This window comes from Plectropomus leopardus, chromosome 4 (genome assembly GCF_008729295.1).
Source record: "Plectropomus leopardus isolate mb chromosome 4, YSFRI_Pleo_2.0, whole genome shotgun sequence".
Classification (NCBI taxonomy): domain Eukaryota; kingdom Metazoa; phylum Chordata; class Actinopteri; order Perciformes; family Serranidae; genus Plectropomus; species Plectropomus leopardus.
The window spans coordinates 9,444,676-9,464,500 of record NC_056466.1 but is presented as its reverse complement, the minus strand read 5'-3'; the positions used below and the strand labels follow the sequence as shown (position 1 = coordinate 9,464,500).

Here is a 19,825-nt window from a genome sequence, read left to right as displayed (position 1 = left end):
TCCTGATGTCAGGGAGCGCAGTCATGGGTGCAGAGTGTAACCAGGAGGGGGCTGAGCACACAGCCCTGGGGGGCTCCGGTGTTGAGCACTAATGTAGAGGATGTGCGATTGCCAACCCAAACTCAAATAATCCATTTTCACACTAAGCAGGTGAAGCAGATTCATCTCCAGAACTTGCACGATTTGTTTTCTGTACCATTATGTGTTTTACAGACTTTAAACTAGAATCACATAAATGATGTTGAGTGATACACTGTGAGTCACATTACAGCTTTATTCTTTATTAAGAAAATGAATATTACAGAAAATGAAGCAACATATCGCCTTTTGCATTATTAGCTCTACTTTGACCGCTGGACCGTGATTGTTGTTTAGTTGCTTCAAGCAGCCAATGTACTGTACAAGCTGTATGGTAGCTGTAAACTAGAAAGCAACAATCACATTGAGCATGTGTGTGTGAGTGTGTCTTTATGTTCTTGTGCAGCCCAGCCTCTGGCTGATCTCAAGAGTTCACCAGTAACGCCAGTTCTGTTATTTTCCTCCAGTCTCTCTTCGTTTCCCTCTGGTCTCTGGATGGATACAGAACTGTGTATCCATCCAGAAGTTAGATTATGGTCTTGACTCAGTTTTGAATAAATGTATACTGTAAAGAGGAAGAAGACTACAAGCTAGCAAACATGGATATAAACAATTCCAATTCTGCCATAAGTTGGTTTTGCAAGTGTTTCATAAGGAAAGTTATCACTTCAACACAGTTATTACATCCTCAATGGTATACGCTGTTTTAGTGAGAAACACTGAATGTAAACTTATGTGATCATATAAAGTCTATCTCCGTTGGGAAATTAGGTTGTTGCAGTGGCAAAAGTAACAAGAAACATTAGTGGCACACAACTATAATATAAAACAAACGGTAAGATAAAATAATAAAACAGTTTTGATTGTAGGATTATGTAAAAATATGCTACAGTCTGTTTGTGTTTGTAGACAGTCAAAGTGAGGAGATTTGAGGAAAATGTGACAATGAAGATTTATGCTCTCTGAAACATAAGCAAGTCATTAAAATCAATAAAAAAAGATAAATACAAAGTTACTGTGACAGCGTTTGCAGAGCATTGAAGGAAAACTGCAGATTGTGTAAAAATGTAAGTTAGTCTTATTAGTGCTGGTCGTTAAGGCACAGTGTTCAGCCCTCTGATGCAGTACTGTGTCACCACACTGCAGATGTGAAAAGACTCTATTCACTAAGCTGGCCTCATGCTGAGGTAATGGGAATGTGGGTGCAATCTATTGCTTCAGTCACTCATATGAAAAAAAAAAATGTCAGCGCAAGACTAACATTCATTCATTATTGATATTCAAATAATGTTCTGTAAGGTACCTGCTGTTTCTTGGTAGCAATATTTTATAGCCAGAGAGGGCAAGTGCTCATGAAATGCTGCAAACATGTATCTCTCCTTCTCTTCTTTAATAAATCACAACATGCTCTCAGTTAATGTAACACTGTAGTTTCTTCTCACAGTTTTTCTAAAATCACTTTTCTCATTCATCTGATATGAATGCAGCATCAACGTCATTTTTCCACAGAGATGAATCATGAACGGTTGAGCTTTATACGTGGATTCAATAGACTGAACTTAACCTGCTCCACAGTACGCTGTGCTGCCTGGGTTACCATGGTGATGTACACTGTTTAAAAGTGAGTCATTGGCATTATATTGAAAGCTCAGGGTTAGGCCCAAACCTAGCCCCGTAAGTTTCGTCACACTGATTAACTCTGTTGACGAGACACAGGATTTTATGAGTGTAGAAACCTTTACTGACATCTTGTTGACTAGCGAAAGAGAGAGGGCTCTCTGATGTGACCACCTGTTATTGAATAAATGCCAGCACCCGCTTTATCAAGTGGAGAGATGGGTACTTACTGAGTCAGAAGTGACTATTCAGATTACACATTAGTGTCTGTTAGAGAGAGATTCCCTGAAAAAATATTTTGATTTTGGCAAAATAGCTGTGTCTCAGGATCAAGTGTGTCAGCATGGATTGACATCACTTTTCTTGTGCTGTGTTCAGATGCCTTTCACAAGTAATAAAACCTTTGAACCCTGAGATTATTGGTTTAATTTTCTTTCAAAAACATGGCTGAAAAGGCAATTAGCATCTTGGCAAGAAGTGTCCTGCAAATTGCAAGAAATTAGTAGATTTTGAAAATAACATTTTTTAAAAAGCAGAGGAAAAATACAGAAAATTGTATTTCTAATTATCATAATTATATATTAAAAATTATTTTTACAGAATTATTGTAATTTTTTAGGCACATTTTCACATCATTTTCTTGTTTTGTTTAGTTTGTTTATGTTTTTTTTACTTTCCCATATTTTTTTTCTCTAATTTTTAGGTAATTTTCTTGTACTTTTTACTAATTTCTTGCTCATTTTTGGATTATTTCTTCTTCATTTGCTTATCGCCCGCTCCCCATATTTTTAAAAAAAGAAATCATGTTAATTGCTTGGTTTTCAGAAACAATCAATAAACAATAAACAATCTATAGAGCATGGTCTAAAGTGCGTGGCGCAAGTGCATTTAGGTTGTGAATAATTCCACTTTTGCTGGTTAAACAATTCATAATATGGGTGCAAAGTAAGGCTCAAGGGACAATGGGGCTGTATTTGTTCCCTTAGGTAATCTAAGGTGTACTTTTGGCGTAACAAATTCAACCAATTAGAGTGTCATCTCTCATTAAGATCCCAGATTTGGCAAATTGGAGAAGTGTGCAGTTTTCTTCTGAGAGTAATGCAGTAAGAGCAGTAAATATTGTGGGGCAATTAAGCAGCAGAAATAAAACTGCACTTATAAACTTGACAGAGGAAACAGACCTAAACTTTAATCTTCTGAAATAATCAATGAAGTTGCACTGCTCCTCGTGCATAAACGTGCATCGCCTCTCTTAATGGGGCTGTTCTGCAGCTTTGCTCTGCTCCATGCTATGTTCACAGTTTAGAGAATGTTAATATTTTCCTTAATAAAGATGTTTTATTTCAGCCGACTGCAGTCCATGCTTGCATTCACAGTTTACTTAAATTTCAATATGATCTCATTCCTATTCGTATCCCTAATTATCATGTTTTTGCGTAGAATCCCCGGGTGTTACTAAAATGTCGCCAGGGGCAGCTATTTGCAATGCATCTTTAAGCAGAAAGGATCAGCGGTAAGAAGGGGTCGACTGTTTGGTTTAGCCAACAAAACTACTTGGTTATGGTTAGAAAAAGATTGCAGATTTTTCTACCAAACACCTGGCTTTGAGTGGCACAAATACCACAACCGATGTTGTTGTTTGTCGGTCTTGAACACCGCTCTCCTAATTCAAAGTCTGGCATTTCTTGACCCTATCGACTTCCTCTTTTGCCCCCTGGGCCGACTTTCATGTTCTTAATTGCATCTGTTGCTCTGAGCATCTACTAATGATGTGAATGGGTTTTCATTTGAGTTGTTGAAAAGCCTGGTACATCTCACAGAGATGCTAAATGCCACACTGCTACACCGCCCAAGCAGCGTATTTCTGCATATTTGACCTACTGTGCTTATTTTATCTGTGAGAACACAAAGTTCTTCCGTACAATGAGGAATTATTACCAAGGATTTGGATATGCTTAGTTTCAGTTTTACCTACAAAGAGGTTTAGTTAAACGATTTACTTGTTTCAAACCTGTCTGATCATCTGACTGTAGTTGTTACTTGCACCATTATAAACCATTTTCAACTGTAAAATCTGACTTGAAACAGGTTGCATCATTATTCCTGCCTAGATTATTCTCAGCCCACTGTTAACTCACAATCCATTTTCTGCAACCCTACTTGCAGCTGTGCATTCATAAATAATGATTCTTTTCTTATGTGAGTGTTCATACACATTCATGTGAGATTATGTGATTTCTGTGGCGGCATTAAAACAGTGTTAGAAGTGGACATCGTTACATGTTGTCACAGTCCCCACCAAGAAATCCTGGATGATACAAGAGGAAGAAAGAGGATAAGTGTGGTAGAATAAACACAGAGTCATGAAATAGAGATTGATGTGTCATTCTCAAACCATGCAGAAACACTCCTCTCAGTCTCCTCAGCTGAGAGGAGCTCATGATATATGTGTATGCGTGCATGTGATCGTATCCATGTATGTGTATGTATAGATGTTTGTTTGGCCACAGTGTGTGCGTGCTACAAACTGTGCAAGGAAGGGAAAAAGCGGGAGTCCTTAAATGTCACATTACTCAGCACGGTAACTACGCTCACGACATGCGATGTGTCAGCCCTCATCATCATCGCCCACTGAGCATGTGCAGAACAGGCCCCCAGCCCTCCACGTGCGCTCAGAATATGCACGAGATGTACACAGGGATGAGCTTGTACAGATCCCCGAGGGTGGGAAATGCAACTTTAATCACCTTTTTTCTTTTTCTTTTTTTTTGTTATGCTGAGCACCGTCATCCCCCTGGTTGTTTTTGTTATTGTCCTCAGTGTTTGCTCTTTGTTGTCGCAGCGCCATTAAATGTGTGCTTTGCAGGATGGCTGCACTTCCAAGGGGCAGCCGTGACTTCGTGTGACATCAGCGTGAATGAAACCTGTTTATTATCTGTGTGAGAGTGTGTCACTCTCTTTGGTCTACCTCCCAATTCCAGGATGCTTTGCTTCCAGCCATATGGGGAAGAAATTTAGCAGCTAGTGTTTTGGTACTGCAGTATTTGCCATGCCCAAGATGTTTTCACCTGCGTCACCTATGTTGATAATAAAATAAACAAATATTAAAGGAGCAGAATAATGTGTTAGCACACTGCTCTCATGCAGACTGGTTCAAGGTGTCTCTGTCTTATAGCTCAGAGCTGTATGGATTTTATTTTTTCCAAAATGTGCAGGATGTTCATGTTTGTTCGCCCTGCAGCTGAGCGGCTGTTCATCTCACAGCTTTAGGGAGGCAAATATTTTTCTGTTTTCTAAATCTGGGGGAAAGTCAGATTTTTTTTTCCAGGGCGATTATCCTGCGCTTCAGTGAACTTATTCCCTTTGACTAGATACAAAATAAGTGTACATGCCAGCTGTGGCATCTCTTTTTTTACACATTATCTAGAGATTTAGATCTTGGTTAAATGTGTCTCCAGACAGACACTGATCCATTAACAAAACAGAGCAGTTAAATGAATATGCATATATTGGAGTACTGGAATTTACCTGTCTGATCAACTCTTTCCCTGTTTTTATTTGAAAGCTGAGGTGGGCAGATTATTTTTGGTTTTATTTGGCAAAGTCCCATTATAAACAAAATTACATATTGTGGCTTACATATTCTCTGAGAGAAAACTATACTAGCAGCTGCAGAGACAGATCTCAGTCAGCAGCATCCTGAATCCAGCCACTATAAAACCTCCAGGACAGCCTCAAATTACCGTCCCATCAGCATGCTTTTATTTATTTATTTTTGTCTTTTGCCTTTATTATAAAGGACATCTTAAGTATAAAAAAAGGGAGAGAGAGCAGTTGACATGCAGCAAAAGGCCGCAGTTTAAAGTCGAACCGGCTGCCGCTGCGGCGAGGACATAGCCTCAGTACATGGGTCGCCTGCTCTACCAGGTGAGGTGCGCCCAATCTAATCGGATTGGATCAAACTTTCTGTTGCTGCTGTCACAGGGGTGAGACCCGACGCTAATGCTGGCCACCAGCCTGCTGTGACACACAGCCGTGCTGGGTTTGTGCTAAACAAAGCCACAGATCCGAGCCGCTGCCCACTGTCTTCCCAGTTAAGCAGTCGACATCGAGCAAGGTTGAGGGACCATAAGGTGCTCATGTGCAACTTTTCGTCTCATTTTTGATTTGATAAACAGAGAGCGAGAGAGCAAGAGAGCGAGAGAGCGAGAGAGCGTGAGAGCGAGGCGCTGAGCAAGGGTTATGATTGAGAGCTGCAAGAAGAGGGTCTATCTTCTTATTCTGCTGTGTTTTTTGGCTATTCCAGATTTCTACCCACCCTAGCTTCTAGTCTAAATATCTAAACCCAACTCTGACAACATCACAGTTTTTCACCACCTTAACCTCGCTACCGAACAAAACTTCACCAGCATGTAATTACAGTCGAACACTTTTAGAAAAGGATAAGGAGATCTTCTCTGTGTTTTTTTCCACAGAGGGAAAGCACACGGTGACTACACACACAGACACCGAAGAAAAAAACATTTCCCACTGTGCATAATTAGCCAGAAGTGTGAGATGCAGAATCATTGCATTCATAATGGGCTGGATAGCTTCCAGTTGATGGTTGTTTGACGAGGGAGAGCAGAGGGAGCTGTGTGGAGCCAGTTAGCTGGGAATTCATTAATGGCATATTTAACTGTTATTCATCACCCATAGATCTGCTAATAGAGCTCCACTGTGGTTGTTAACTGTTTAAAACTGACCCCTTGTTTATTTCTATCAACTTATCATCTTATCTATCTATCTATCTATCTATACACACATACATGCATATATACTTACATACACATATACATACATACATATTACCGGTGTATACACTTTTGTAGGTTTTAATGTCAGAAACTAGGGCTGTATTCAGCCAAAGAAAATCTTAGTCGACTGAAAATCGACCTACTCTTCAGCCAATCGATTGGTCAATGGGGGTAAAAAATATCTGCTTGTCAGAGGCGTCTTTAGGCCTGGGTGTCCAACGCTTCAGCTCGGAATAATTTATTGATCAGATCTAAATATATTGGCTCTATTTTGTCATTCCATTCATACTTGAACTTGTACTTAGTCACATTCTACCACTGTTAACTTAAATACATATATTTAGCTATTTTCCCAACTCTAGTCAATACATTTTCAATGATAGCAGTTGTATTCTGTACTCAATACTAATTTGAAATTAATAATTAATCTTGAAAGTTAAAAAAATGTTTTTAAGGATAACTGAAGTGCATTATAAAAGCTAAAAAATAGAGCTTGTTAGTTGAAAAACAAATCCTGGTAAAGGATCCCCCTGGACCCTCCTATTGAGGTCCAGGCTAAGCCCCCCAATGTCCTCAAATCCTAGAAACGCCCCGCTGCACGTTATCTCGAGATTAGCTAAAGCGTCACAGTTCACAGAGTGCACTCTACCTGGTAGCCTTGTGTGTTCACCAAAGCGTTTTTTTCCCTGCTCGACATCAACACTTGCCCAGGGCATGTAAGCTCCTTCATGTGTGCGTGGAAAGACTTGAGTGAAAAATAAATGTGCCTCACCAATTGAATATTATCTCAAAATAACCTGCGCACTGTAACTCCTTTCCTCTTTTCCTCTTGCACACAGTATATAGTATCATAGCCCAAGACAAATTTCCCTTAGGGTACAATAAATTTTATGTTGATCATAATCACATTGGCCTGCAGCTCCACCATCCCCTCCACCCTCCAATGACAAATCCAGCCCACGCTCACTTTAAAAAAGTTGATATGATGTTTCTTCTGGCTTGACAGTGGTATCATAACCAATGAAAAATTACTATAAAAGTAAAAGACTGAGGTGTAATAAACTGGAACTGTCCTTTAACATAATTGCGATGTTTTCCAGTCAGGGGGAACCGAGTAGCCTGAATTTCATTCGGATTTCATGATAAAATCAAACTGTCCTCATGAGGGACTCACCTACAGACTAGCTCGATTCGTAATAATGTTTCGTCAAATGGTTTCAAACATCAGATCACAGTGTGTTTGTACTGCTCTGTCTCTCACTGTGTTACTGTCTGTTTATCTCTCTCTCTCACACATACACACACACACACAGAGTAAAATCCTCTCTTGAGCCTTTACTCCAGAGGTCGGGTCTGGTCTGTACCAAACTGTAATATAATATGCTTAGTCATCAGAACAGCAAAACAGAAATGGCCACACACACACACACACACACACACACACACACATGCACACACACAACACAAACAGTGCAATCCAAATAAGAGCCTGCCATCCAAATCTCCAAATGCAGTTAGACAACCCCCTCCCCTCGTCATCTTACCCCCCAATGCCAAATCCAGCCAGTGGTGGCTGTTCGTTTCCATGACAACAGCCTGAAAGTATTATATCATCAGTGAGAAGGGAGCAGGGCAAAATTTTGCACGCATGCACACACACCACACCACACACGCACACACACACACACACACACACACACACACACACACACACACACACACACACACACACACATAAACACAGACATACACACACTTGCATTCCCTCACTGTTTTTGCTCTGTCACACACACACACACACACACACACACACACACACACACACACACACTTAAGTGCCTTCACCCTACCTCCCCGTTCAGAGCATACGGAGCCTTGCTCTGTTGTTACGCAAGACTCCCTGGCTCTTACTCGGAAGAGGTGACATCATCACCAGTATTTTTTGGGGAGCATCGTTACTTTTTATTGCTCTTATGTACAGTCAAACCTTACGGTTCTTCCTCCTGATTTTCTGCTTCTGTGTTCACAATGAGGCGATTGTCAGTTTTAAATTATCTTTGGATTAACATTAATGAAGCATCAACAGCGGCAGCTCTCATTAGGAGTTTAAGCTGGCAGGACAACCTGCTTATGGAGAAAATTTGCCAGCTTTTATGTGGACGTCCAGTCAGTGTTGATATTTCATTTTGTCAGTGAACGCAATCAATTCGTCAGTGTGTTCTATATTGACAAAGAAAGCTGATCCTGCTGCTCGTGAAGCCGTGTCTGCATCTACATGTACGAGGATGCTCTGCATGTGATGTTATTGTGTATGTGCAGAGCACCCTTCCCTGGCTGATGGAGGCTAGAAATCAAAGCTGAAATAGCCAGTAGATCTTATATGGCTCCAACTACATCACTGGATGCATTTCCATCCACTTATAATCTTATCATTGGGTTGTGCTCTCTTGTGCATTGACTGGTGAATTAGTACCACCTACTATCTTGATGAATTAACTCCTAATATTTGCATGACAGTGGATGGAAAATAACATAAATTCATATTTTCTTTCGCTGATTTTATGAAAAGTCAGTAGAAATTTATGCTACATTTGGATATAAACCCAACTTTCACATCAGCTGACGGCGCTGGATGTAGGAAAAACAACAGATTTTGCAGCTGCTAACTCTGCTTTCTCGGTCAACGTAGCACACTGAGGAATTTATTGCTTCAGTTGTCTACATTTACCATCAACACTGACTGGACAGCCACATACCCTGGTGAGTGTCCCCTTTAAGATACTCTGAATAATTTGCTTATTAGCTTATCAATACATTATGCCCCCTAATAAAACCATTAACATCGATGTAGCTGGTTGTTTGTTTGGCCTTTAGAGAGGGTAACGCCATGATGGTACCTTTGCTGCAGTGATGCAGTGATTGCCTGCATTGTAATTTTCCCCTTATTTTCTTGGATATGACGTAAGCATCCAGATATTACTTGTGCTTATTTTGAACATGCAACCATATATGCAGCATTCAGCGGTTTTAGTCTTCTTGCTGGTCATGGCAGGGGATCAGCAAGGCGGAAGCACTGGGTAGAAAGTGGTAAGGGGGGAACATAGCTGGGGCAGAGGGCTTCTTCCTGGCTCCATATTTTATATTTAAACAGCAGAGATTGCAGGAAATCCCCAAAGTATTACTCCACCTTTTCACCCCCATCTCTTTGATGGTTATAAATAGATGGGAAAGATGGAGGGAGTGGGGGAGCATTAGGTAAAGATGACGAGAGTGGTTCTCCACTGGGATTTGTACAGTAGATGTGTGAAGGAGAGTTCCAGGCCAAGAGCAAATGTAACACCACCATATGCATGTGCACAGTCCTCCCTCTTCTCTCCTCTATTTCTCTCCCTATAAATAAACCCATACCCTCGCCCACATACACGATGTTTTACCTGATGTGACGCTCTCATCATCTGTAACCTCACTGGTGCTGAAAGGACGAGTCAATTGAAAGAAAATGTATCAACATTTCAAGTGTTCTGATAGCTCGCCATCTTTTACGACTTGTGTGACATACATGAGTTGCTTTAGTTTTATGAATGAAAGTGAACTTGGAGTCATTCATTGTCACTCTGCAGAGAGAGTGGGCTCTGTCGCCTGCTTCTCGACTTAATAAAAAGAGGGTTACATACATCCAGTACATGTGGAGAGGGTGGCAGTGCACCTACAGATGGAATGAATCTGTTATCATGCTCCTGACCTGATTGTTACTTGGCAGGTTTCCATTTAAGATTTACGCTAAAGTTAAGCAGTATTTTCAAAATGTTGATAAAACATAATTGCGAGATGACTGTGTTTCCATTGAATGTTATGCGACTTTTCTCGCAATGGTATAGACTTCTCCTCTGGCGATAACATTCTTAGAAGCAAGTCGATGGATGTCCAAAATATTAGCAGGTTTATTTCTATTGTAGCTACCGCACCAGCTGTCATCATTTCCGTTCCAAGGTGACGTAGAGAGCGATGATTGAAAGGAAAGCCCCTTATGCGAGGAAGCGGCCTCAAATGGGGGATTTCTGGGGGATGATAGTCCTTGATTTCACAGAGGAATTGTGGATAGAAAGCTTCCAGATGATCCGCTCAACTATTGAAGACTTACGCAGTGCATTATCTCCTCTTACAGTGCCTGCTGCATCATGTCCGAGGGAGCAATTTCCTACCGACAAGCGCATAGTCATAGCATCATGTGACCTTTAAAAGTAAAAAAATTGTTTCCATTGCAGTTTTATGAAAAATAGCTTTTTCAAATCGCCTAAAATACCACCTCATGCGAGCGTAAAAACCTTTGCGATAAATGGGAGTTTTTTTTTAAATTGAGGTGTTTCCATTAGGCGTATTTTATATTCGCGATTTCAGTTTGCGCATTTTAAGGGTTAATGGAACTCCTCCTATTATCTCTTTTGCTTGATTATGTTAACATTTGCGCACAGATAAGTGTCCTGTGCTTGTGAGTCAGCATTACAGAAAAAGTCATAGACCATTTCCAACTAGGAGATACATGAAGTCCAAAAGAGATTTTTTTTTGTTTAGATGTCATGAGCTGTCCCAGATACCATATTGGCTGTCTGAACACACTGGAAGAGATTAAATGAGATACCCAGTATCTTTTGGGTTGGGCCATTATTGAAGTAAAAAGATGCTAATGGCTATTGGCATTCATTGGGTGCATAACGAATATCAACTCTGATTTATCTGCCACATGAAGTGTAGGGGGAAGTAGTGCCCTTTTAGCAAACAACTTTGTCGCTGCCATTGTGCAGTTTTGCCACTGTCACTGATCAGTTTTCAATCACATCCGCTGGGCCGTCTGTTTTTTTTTATTTTTTTAACAACTTTCTTCCCCTTCTCTTTCTCTCTCTCTCTCTCAAACACACACATACACACCATGGAGAGGGCCATGGCACTTAATTCTAATTGTCTCAGTCCTTAGTCCAGACAATTGTGCTAATGTAATACATAAAGCTGGCAGTTTGCAGACTGAGTCTGGTTCGATGCTTAAGTAAAGCATTTTTATTTGATTAATGTGTGTGGGGAGCCAGCCAGAAGTCAGCCACTGATCCACATACATCGATTGTCCAATAAAGTTTTTTTAATACAGTAGCCAACAGGTATTAAAACCAAACATTGTAACCATTCCTGTCAGTGAAAAATAGTAATCCAATGTTGAAATCCAAGTTGAAATCAGCAGGATAAGAGCTAATTAGCTAAATAAACAAGGTTGCATAACGTTTTATTTTGATGTGTTCAGGGTCGGCTTAGTAAAATGACTATAAGGCAAAGATAAAGAATGATGATCTCAAATGTAAGAAAAAAAGAAAATTTAGTTTTTGTCAAGAAACTTGAAAAATACAGTTGTTTGGGTGAGAAACTTGTTTTTTTCAGCAATATGAATTAGATAGTAGAGATGGAGTTACAACCTGTTTACCGTCCAATCATGAGCTCTAATCATTTTATAATACATAATTAAAACTACTGAGGCCAAGATTTTTCAAAGTAAATATTTGGATCAAAATATTAAAAATTCCACTAAATAGTAGAGAAGCTTTGCATACTGGTATCGATAAAGACTCGGATTGTTAAGGAGTCTCAATAACTGTATCAATATCAGTATATAATAACAATCCACATCCCTATGCAAGGTACTGCAATGTTATCATGTTATCCCTGTTAGTTTTGTCTCACCTAGTGTTTCTGCTGACCTCGACACCAGTAATGAAGCTGAAGTTAACATGACATAATTGTTTTGTTCATGAGACAAATCAAATGTTAGATGCGAGACAGTCCACACAGTCTAGCGCACCATACTGTTAGCAGACGAGGCCAGAAGGAGTAAATAAGAGTCTGAGGAGGATACATTTAGTAAGCAAAAGAGATTTGGCAAAAATGTTACAACACGGCAGCTAGCGTGACAGTCTTGAGCATTTGAACATGTTCAGTGGAGCATAAAAGAAAAGCAAAGGTGTCGCAGAGCTCCGGCACAAGAAAAACAAGCCACAAAGAAGCCGTGCTACATCTCGATGCAGAGTCCCTCAGTGGCTCAGTGACTCCTTCCAAATTGCCTGGTAAATAAGACGGGCATGGGATAGTGCAGGTAGGTGGGCGAGCAGGCGGGCGGGCAGCTCCAACAGTAGAATGAAGCAAAATATGTTGCAGAGCAAGCTGAAGCCTGATTGCTGATTGATACATTGACTGCCACTGATTGTGCATGGTGAAGAAGAACTGGGAGACCGCGATGATTGCAGAGAGGGAAACAATGGAAACTCAGTGGCTGTGTGTGTGTGTGTGTGTGTGTGTGTGTGTGTGTGTGTGTGTGTGTACGTACACAGCCAGCAGGGGTAGTCGGGGCCGGAGCACCATCAGCAGCTGTTGAGGGTGCATCCCAGCGACCTCACTTACAACTGCTGCGCTAATTACCAAACCGACCACATCACTGTTTGTCTTTCTCTCCTGCACACTCGGTACACTTCAGTTTCCCCACATTCTGCTTCATCAGCATGGCTTTCAAGAATTATTGCCTGAGCTGTCAGGTTCAGGTATCTTTCACACTGAGAGTTTCCCCTCAGCCCTCCCTCACTTAACTGTTTACCACCCCCACCACACCTAAACCTGTCCCATTGTACATGAGGCCACATGTATTTTTTTTCCTATCCCCAAACATCATGCATAATGCACTGCGTCTCAACCTGTGCTCTGCATGGTTTACTTCAAACCTCATCACTAATGGCAAGTGTACCACGGAGCAGCAGCAGCGGAGAGACTCCCTTCAGGTTAAAGCTAGCAGTCTATTATTTTTGCCCACTTCTTCCTGCTGCCACTTAAACACACTCCGCCTCAAGGAGACACTCTGTTGCTATGGAGTTTGTGTTCAGATGGATACAGTCGAACACGTTTTACAGGCAGCCAGGCAGGAGTGCTGCTATTGATGAAAACGATCAAAGTGGATTGATGTGAGCGTGCTAGTCATACGATTTGTTCTGCTCTGTAGGCATACTGTTTTAATTAACTTCAACAGATGTGTCACTGAAACAGGTATTGTGATCTAACACCTGTTTGGGATGTTCAGAGAACTAATACTTTTGCACCAAGTCGATGGCAAAGTTTTGAAAACGTGATGGTACTTGTTTTTGTCCAATACTGTTGGTACAGAAGATGCTATTCTCCTAGAAGTGATGGGGCTGCATTTACACTTAACAGGTGTTCTAGTCTGCAGTTAAATGCCTAAAGAGGAAAAAGAACTCCATGGTATTAGTATCAACTACTAAATTTTTGGTGACATGCCTGATACCTGCAGTATTTAAAAAATGCTTTCAGAAACTGCTATTCAAGCAGACTGAACCAGAAGCAGCAGCATTACTGCCTTTGCTCTGTATCAGCTGAAATTGTGATCTCTGTTAGTGTTAACTGTACTTTGGTTATGAACTAGGGTATTTTTAGTGTAATTGGACCTTGACAGTTTTCGCTTGACGTAGTTTTCTTCTCCTGGCAGCTCTGAAAAGACAAAGAGGGTGAGTCATTCAGATGCACAAGTTGTGTAAGAGGTGAACTATATACAGTCATATGTTGAGGATCATTTGCCCTTGTGTTAATGAATGTTGAATTGTTGTAAGACGTTCAGCGTACTGTGCTTTGGTCATGGCTCCCAGCAAGACTGTAACCAAAATAAGCATTGATAAAAAACAACCCAGGAATGGTTCATTAAATGTTTCCTTGAGTGCTTGAATGTGATATGATCACTTCTGTTATGCCAGTAGACGTACCGATGACATCGGCAGAAAGTCGCAACAGCAAATTGACACAATTATCCCAACTATATGATACTCCATTAACCCTTTGAAACCTGAGCAAATTGGTCTGGTTCCTCGAAAAAATGTGGGGATAAGGTAATGAACAACTTAACAAGAAATGGCCCATAAAAATAGTAAAAAAGTTACAAGAAATTCACCTGGAAATAATCACAAAAAAGGAAGAAAATGACCTCCCAGAAAGTGCTGGAAATTGACAAAAAATATATGTAATGTACATAATTTTAAATATCTAATTAGAATTATTATGAATATAATTTTCTTTTTTACCTCCCTTTTTTTCAGATAAATTTCTTGTTTCTTTTACTAATTGCTTGTGATTTTTAGGACGTTTATTGAAAAGTCACTTACTGTCTTTTTCCCTATATTTTGGAAATAAATAAAACCAATTTGCTCAGGTTTCAAAGGGTTAAACAGCTTGTAAAAGGCATCTGAACAGAGCACAAGAAAACTGATGCCAATCCAGGCTTTGAAGGGTTAATGTAAAAATCTGTTTTTAGATTGGAAACAGATTGTCCACTGTGTTGTTTGCACAATTTTGACCTCTGTTTTTCAGTTTATGTTAATTTGCCCCTAGAAGTTGTGACTTTATTTGTAACAGCGCCGCCTTTGACTGGTAATTAGACTTAACCAGTAGGTCCTGCTCATTCTGTTGTTTCTATGTTTTCTGCCAAACTCTCATTTTTTTCTTATCTCATAGTGCCTGAAATTTAAACCCATTTTTGTACAGGTTGGAACATTTTTGGATTGGGAGTTCTAAAATTTCCTTTGTTTTTAGTTTGAACTCATTTTTAAAAGGAAAATACAAAAAGATGGGACCACTGCCATCTTATGTCAGCACACTGGCAGGAACACAGTTTCAGGCAGAGTGTGTGAGGACAGTAACTGCTGTCAGTGTGTTTGAATTGCTCAACCCTCAGTGACCAGCTGTAGATCATGAATAGGCAGCTCCCACGAGACTCTGTGTGTGTGTGTGTGTGTGTGTGTGTGTGTGTGTGTGTGTGTGTGTGTGTGTGTGCGTGTGCGTGTGCGTATGTGTGTGTGTGTGTGTGTGTAGCCCCCTCTCCACTGGACAAACATTCCACTAACACACGACTTTTATATTATGGAAATGGTTGCAATCAGCATCAGCGTTTTCCTGGGACAAATGACTCTACAGTGGTCACTGGAATTTATCAGCTTCAGATTGGCTCCGATCAGCAGTGATGGAAATACAACACCTCGGTACAAATTTGCGTTTCCTAGGAAAGCAAAGGCGAGACCCACCTTACTCTCCTTCTAATTGGTCAGTGCTCGTTGCCTTTGTTGGATGGATTGGTCAGGTTTAGGCCAAAGAGTGAGATTGGTGAGGGTTAGGGTAACCATGTCAGGGCAAGAAATGCGTGAAATGAGACAAAAGACGAAGAAAGTGAGCTCAGTCAACTGTATCTACATGAAGAAAAACGTTTGTTGTATGTGTCCAAGTGTGTGGGGAAAATGTAAATGCGTAGCAACACCAGAGCCAGTACAATATCAGTTCAGTTTATCTGGAGAATTCTCACATTAAAAACTAGAAATCTCTATAAAGAACTGCATACATGTATAAACACAATAATTTGACTTTAAGACTCAGTAAACTAAGGTCCTGAGCATCCAACCTTGACACATGGCGACATTTGGAGCATGGATATAGCATGCATCAGTATCCAGGTGCTTGATGTGTATCTATGCATCCTCGTTGGTGTAAACCACATGAGGCAATGACGATAAGTGCATCTGCTGCCCGTATCTCCCCCTGGCACAGCAAGTGTCAGTCTGGGCGAGGTAAATGTTGGCTGCACGTCCTCTCGTCTCCATCACTGTGTCCACTTGACAGGACTCAGCTGCTGAGCTCTTGGTCTCACCTGCTCATGTAGAGCACCATCCACCTCAATCTGGCTGCTCTCCAGCTGTCCACTTCTCTATTAGTTGTTGTTAGGTTTCCATTTCAGGTTGACTGCAGTTGTTCAGGTTATTAAAATTGTGTTATGAGACCACACATCTGTTGACTTTATTTCTGCTACTCTAGTCAGTGCACACAACCAAAGACTAGTCAGTGCGTTAAGTCACTGTACAAACAGTAAATTCTCTTCTGTAGTGATACTGAACTTACGACCTGTGGGCCAAATCTGGCCCCCGATTATTCCTTAATTCACAATAAAAATAAAGTGATTCACACTGGACATTGTTTTTGTATTTTTAGTACTATACATACGGTGCCAGAGAGTATAAAACAGCATTAAAATTGAGCTTGTTTATTAAAAAAAGGTGCCAGAGGACATCCATCGCACCAGACAGAGGTCCTCGCTTATCCTCTTATCCTAGAAATGTCCTAAAATCCTAGAAACATCTGTAATCCTAGAGATGCCCTGAAATCTTAGAATTGTCCCAAAATCCTAAAGTTACCCCAAAGTTTGAGTAATGTCCTAAATTCCTAGAAACATCACAAAATCCGAGAAATTTACCCAATATTAGATAAATGTCCTAAAATGCTAGAAACAGAAAATCGTAGAAAAATCCTGAAGTCCTAGAAACATCATGAAATCCCAGAAATGTCCTTAAATCTCAGTCTCCCATTTAGGTATATAATTCTGTATGTGTAAGCATGTTTTTCAATATATCCACATAGCAGTCTGACATGGTGAGCATGTGTTTCTGATTCACATTTAGAAAAAGCTAGGTGCTGTGAAGTGGAACTTTTCAGTGTTGTGTATAAAACACCTTGTTTACATGAAGGTTCAGTGGGTTTCTTGTGGGAGTGTGCGGTTCTGCATCACGTCCGCACATGTACTTACTTCTCGTGGGAAATTGGGCTTCATGCTTCTTGGAACAGTAATTAGCACTATGGGTTTTTATCTGCAGGCTCTTTGAAGACTTTCAGGAGACAGTCGGCTTCAGCATTTGTTTTTCAATTTTTCAGTCTTGTCTTTCACTTTAATGATTAATCACGATATGTGGAGATTCTTCTCATTTATTTTTTTGGCATTTCAGCTTCAGATAAGACCATTGTCTTTTCTTCATCCACATTAATTCCTGTCATGAGAGCTGATTGTTGTTTTCCTCCACATACTAACTAGCCTGGCATTTTGGCTGGATTGAGTTTGAGCTAGCTAACACCGGCTTGTAACAGTAAATATTAAACACATCCAGCTGTCGCAGTGAGATGGCCGTCTGCTCTGTGGCTTTTTACAGGCTGCTCTGCATTGTGTTAGGCTTAAAAAGTTATAGCAGTGGAACATAGTGCAGAGGAGGACTGCAGCCACTCAAACACAGCAAGATACTGGAGATGCAAATTGGTCAACAAAGTACAAAAACGGGTGGGGAGTGGGAGAAAACAGTGGGAAAGTAGTGAACTATTCTTTCTGCTCTCATTCTCTCTCTGCAACATGTTGTGAGGAAGTAAAATAAGACTAAATGTAGGCGGAATGATAAACAACTCAACCACTACTAACTCACTTTCATTCAGTCCCTAACCCACTTATGTTTAGCCCACCTGTCTCTCGAGTGGGTGTGAATGATGCAGAAGGCATTTGGTGCTCTGTTAGATGCAATCCATGAAACCTCATTCAAACCTTTGTCTTATGTCATCATCTCTCTGTCCCTGTTTCCTGTTTCTCGTCATTGTCAGATGTTTTACTCAGTCCATTTCATCAGAGATGTAGTCTCGTAGAAGTAATAACACTTAGGCCTGGGCAATATGTTTTATTTCATACTTTTATACCTCCCTGAAATTTCACCGGGGTATACGTTATATGACAGTAGAATTGTGCAGCGCTATAACCACCCCTACCAACAGCAAATGCACTACTTACTGTAAGCTTTTCAGATTAATAAATACACAATTGAAACCCACAATATGTTAAGAAGACAGAGAAATACAACTGTACGCATTTCTCTTGGTCACAGAAGACTTACGAGGCTTAATTGCCTCATTAACTCACCATAAGACACACTTCATCCAAACTTGACAGAAACAAAACAAAAAATCACTGTTGCTAGTAATGTAGTTAATAAGTCTGCTGTTCCGACAATCACCAGCTCCACTTGTTTTATTTTTACACTGTTGATGCCCTTATAATTCCTCTGTTTGCTGTGCTGGTCAGTAAAATATTTCTGATTCTGACTGAGCTCAGCTCTCCTGCCTGATGCCTGGCTGACCTTTCCTGTGTCGGTGCTGAAATATGTAACAGGTGTTAGCAGTGGCCTGTGAATGGGCTCCTGATTTGTGTGGGAGGGAATGATGACAGGGGTGACTTGATGCTGGAGGGGTGAGAGGCAAAGGTTGTCGACACTCTGCGGCAGCCAAGCGCCTGTCACTGGTCTTGGCATTCACAGAGGGACTGTGAGGCTGAGAGAGAGGAGGAAGTCAAGAAGCCATGGAGAGAGGAGTAAAATAACTCAGGCCACCATTTAAATCCAAACTCCTTCTCTTTCACCTCTTTCTTTTTTTTTCATGCCCTCTCTGTCTGCCAACTTTCCACTTTTCCCTCAATCTTGCTTTCTCCATCTTTTGCTCACACACAGTAGCTCGCTCTTTCTCAACACATTCCCGTGCAGAGAAGTTTGCACATTGCGGTTACACTCCCACCACCCTATCTCTCTCCTCTGCTCTCCATCCTACTTGCCATACCCTAAATATCCTTCGCTCTATTTTTACAATCTCTCCTCTTTGCCCTCACTTTGTCCTCCTGGTGCTCTCTTTTTCCATTTTCCTTTTCGCCTCTTGTCGCTCATTGACGAACCATGCTCGTGCTCAGTCCATGGCAGGGCAGTTACACAGTCACACACATTTGGGTGATGTGCTCTGTCAGCAGGGCTTCTTGTCAATACACAAGTTCAGTGGATTTCTTTGCTCTTAAGGTTGACCTCTCTGCTTTGCATTGGAAATATGTTCCCTGTACCATGCTCTGCGGAAAAACACACATACATAAACACATACTCACACACTGTGTATGAACTGTTCTGACTCTTTGCTGTCTGTGTCTTCCAGCTCTGCACGAATTCCCTACAGACCTGTTCACAAACAAAGAGAGAGCAGAAGGAGCTGTGGCCCTGCATGTCCTATGTGTAAGTTTACCTTCACCTATAAATCTCTGCATTTATGTATTTTTGTGTGTGTGGACATTATGGGACTGTGAATAAATTGCCTATGTTACCTTTAACATCACATTTTAAAGGATAAAACTGGTAATATTCAACTTTTTTCTTCTTATCAACTTGGGATGTCAGTTTTGGGTCATTTAGCCTGTGAAAGCCAAAAAAAATCTGAAATACTAAACACTACAGAAGTTAAATCTGTGGTTGAAAGTGTGATTGTATCCCTCCCAGAAACTTATTAATCCAGCCTTGAACTGCTGTGTCTTCCTGGAGACTTTGTCAGCCATCCTTGATGCCTTTGTTGAACCAATCAGGCTGTGTTTCTGACTGTGTCTGTCTGTGACTATCAGAAGAGTAATGAACAAGTGTCTGAGA

General features: G+C 40.7%; 1 protein-coding gene across 1 annotated transcript in view; it reads left to right on the top strand.

Annotated features, from left to right (window-relative positions):
- Positions 1–19,825, top strand: part of LOC121942459 (sodium/potassium/calcium exchanger 3-like) — a 58,798-nt gene that overhangs the window by 16,388 nt on the left and 22,585 nt on the right. Inside the window, exon 3 of the mRNA XM_042485673.1 lies at positions 19,344–19,420. Within this exon, the coding sequence (XP_042341607.1) occupies positions 19,344–19,420 (77 nt within the window). The remainder of the gene's footprint in view (positions 1–19,343; positions 19,421–19,825) is intronic.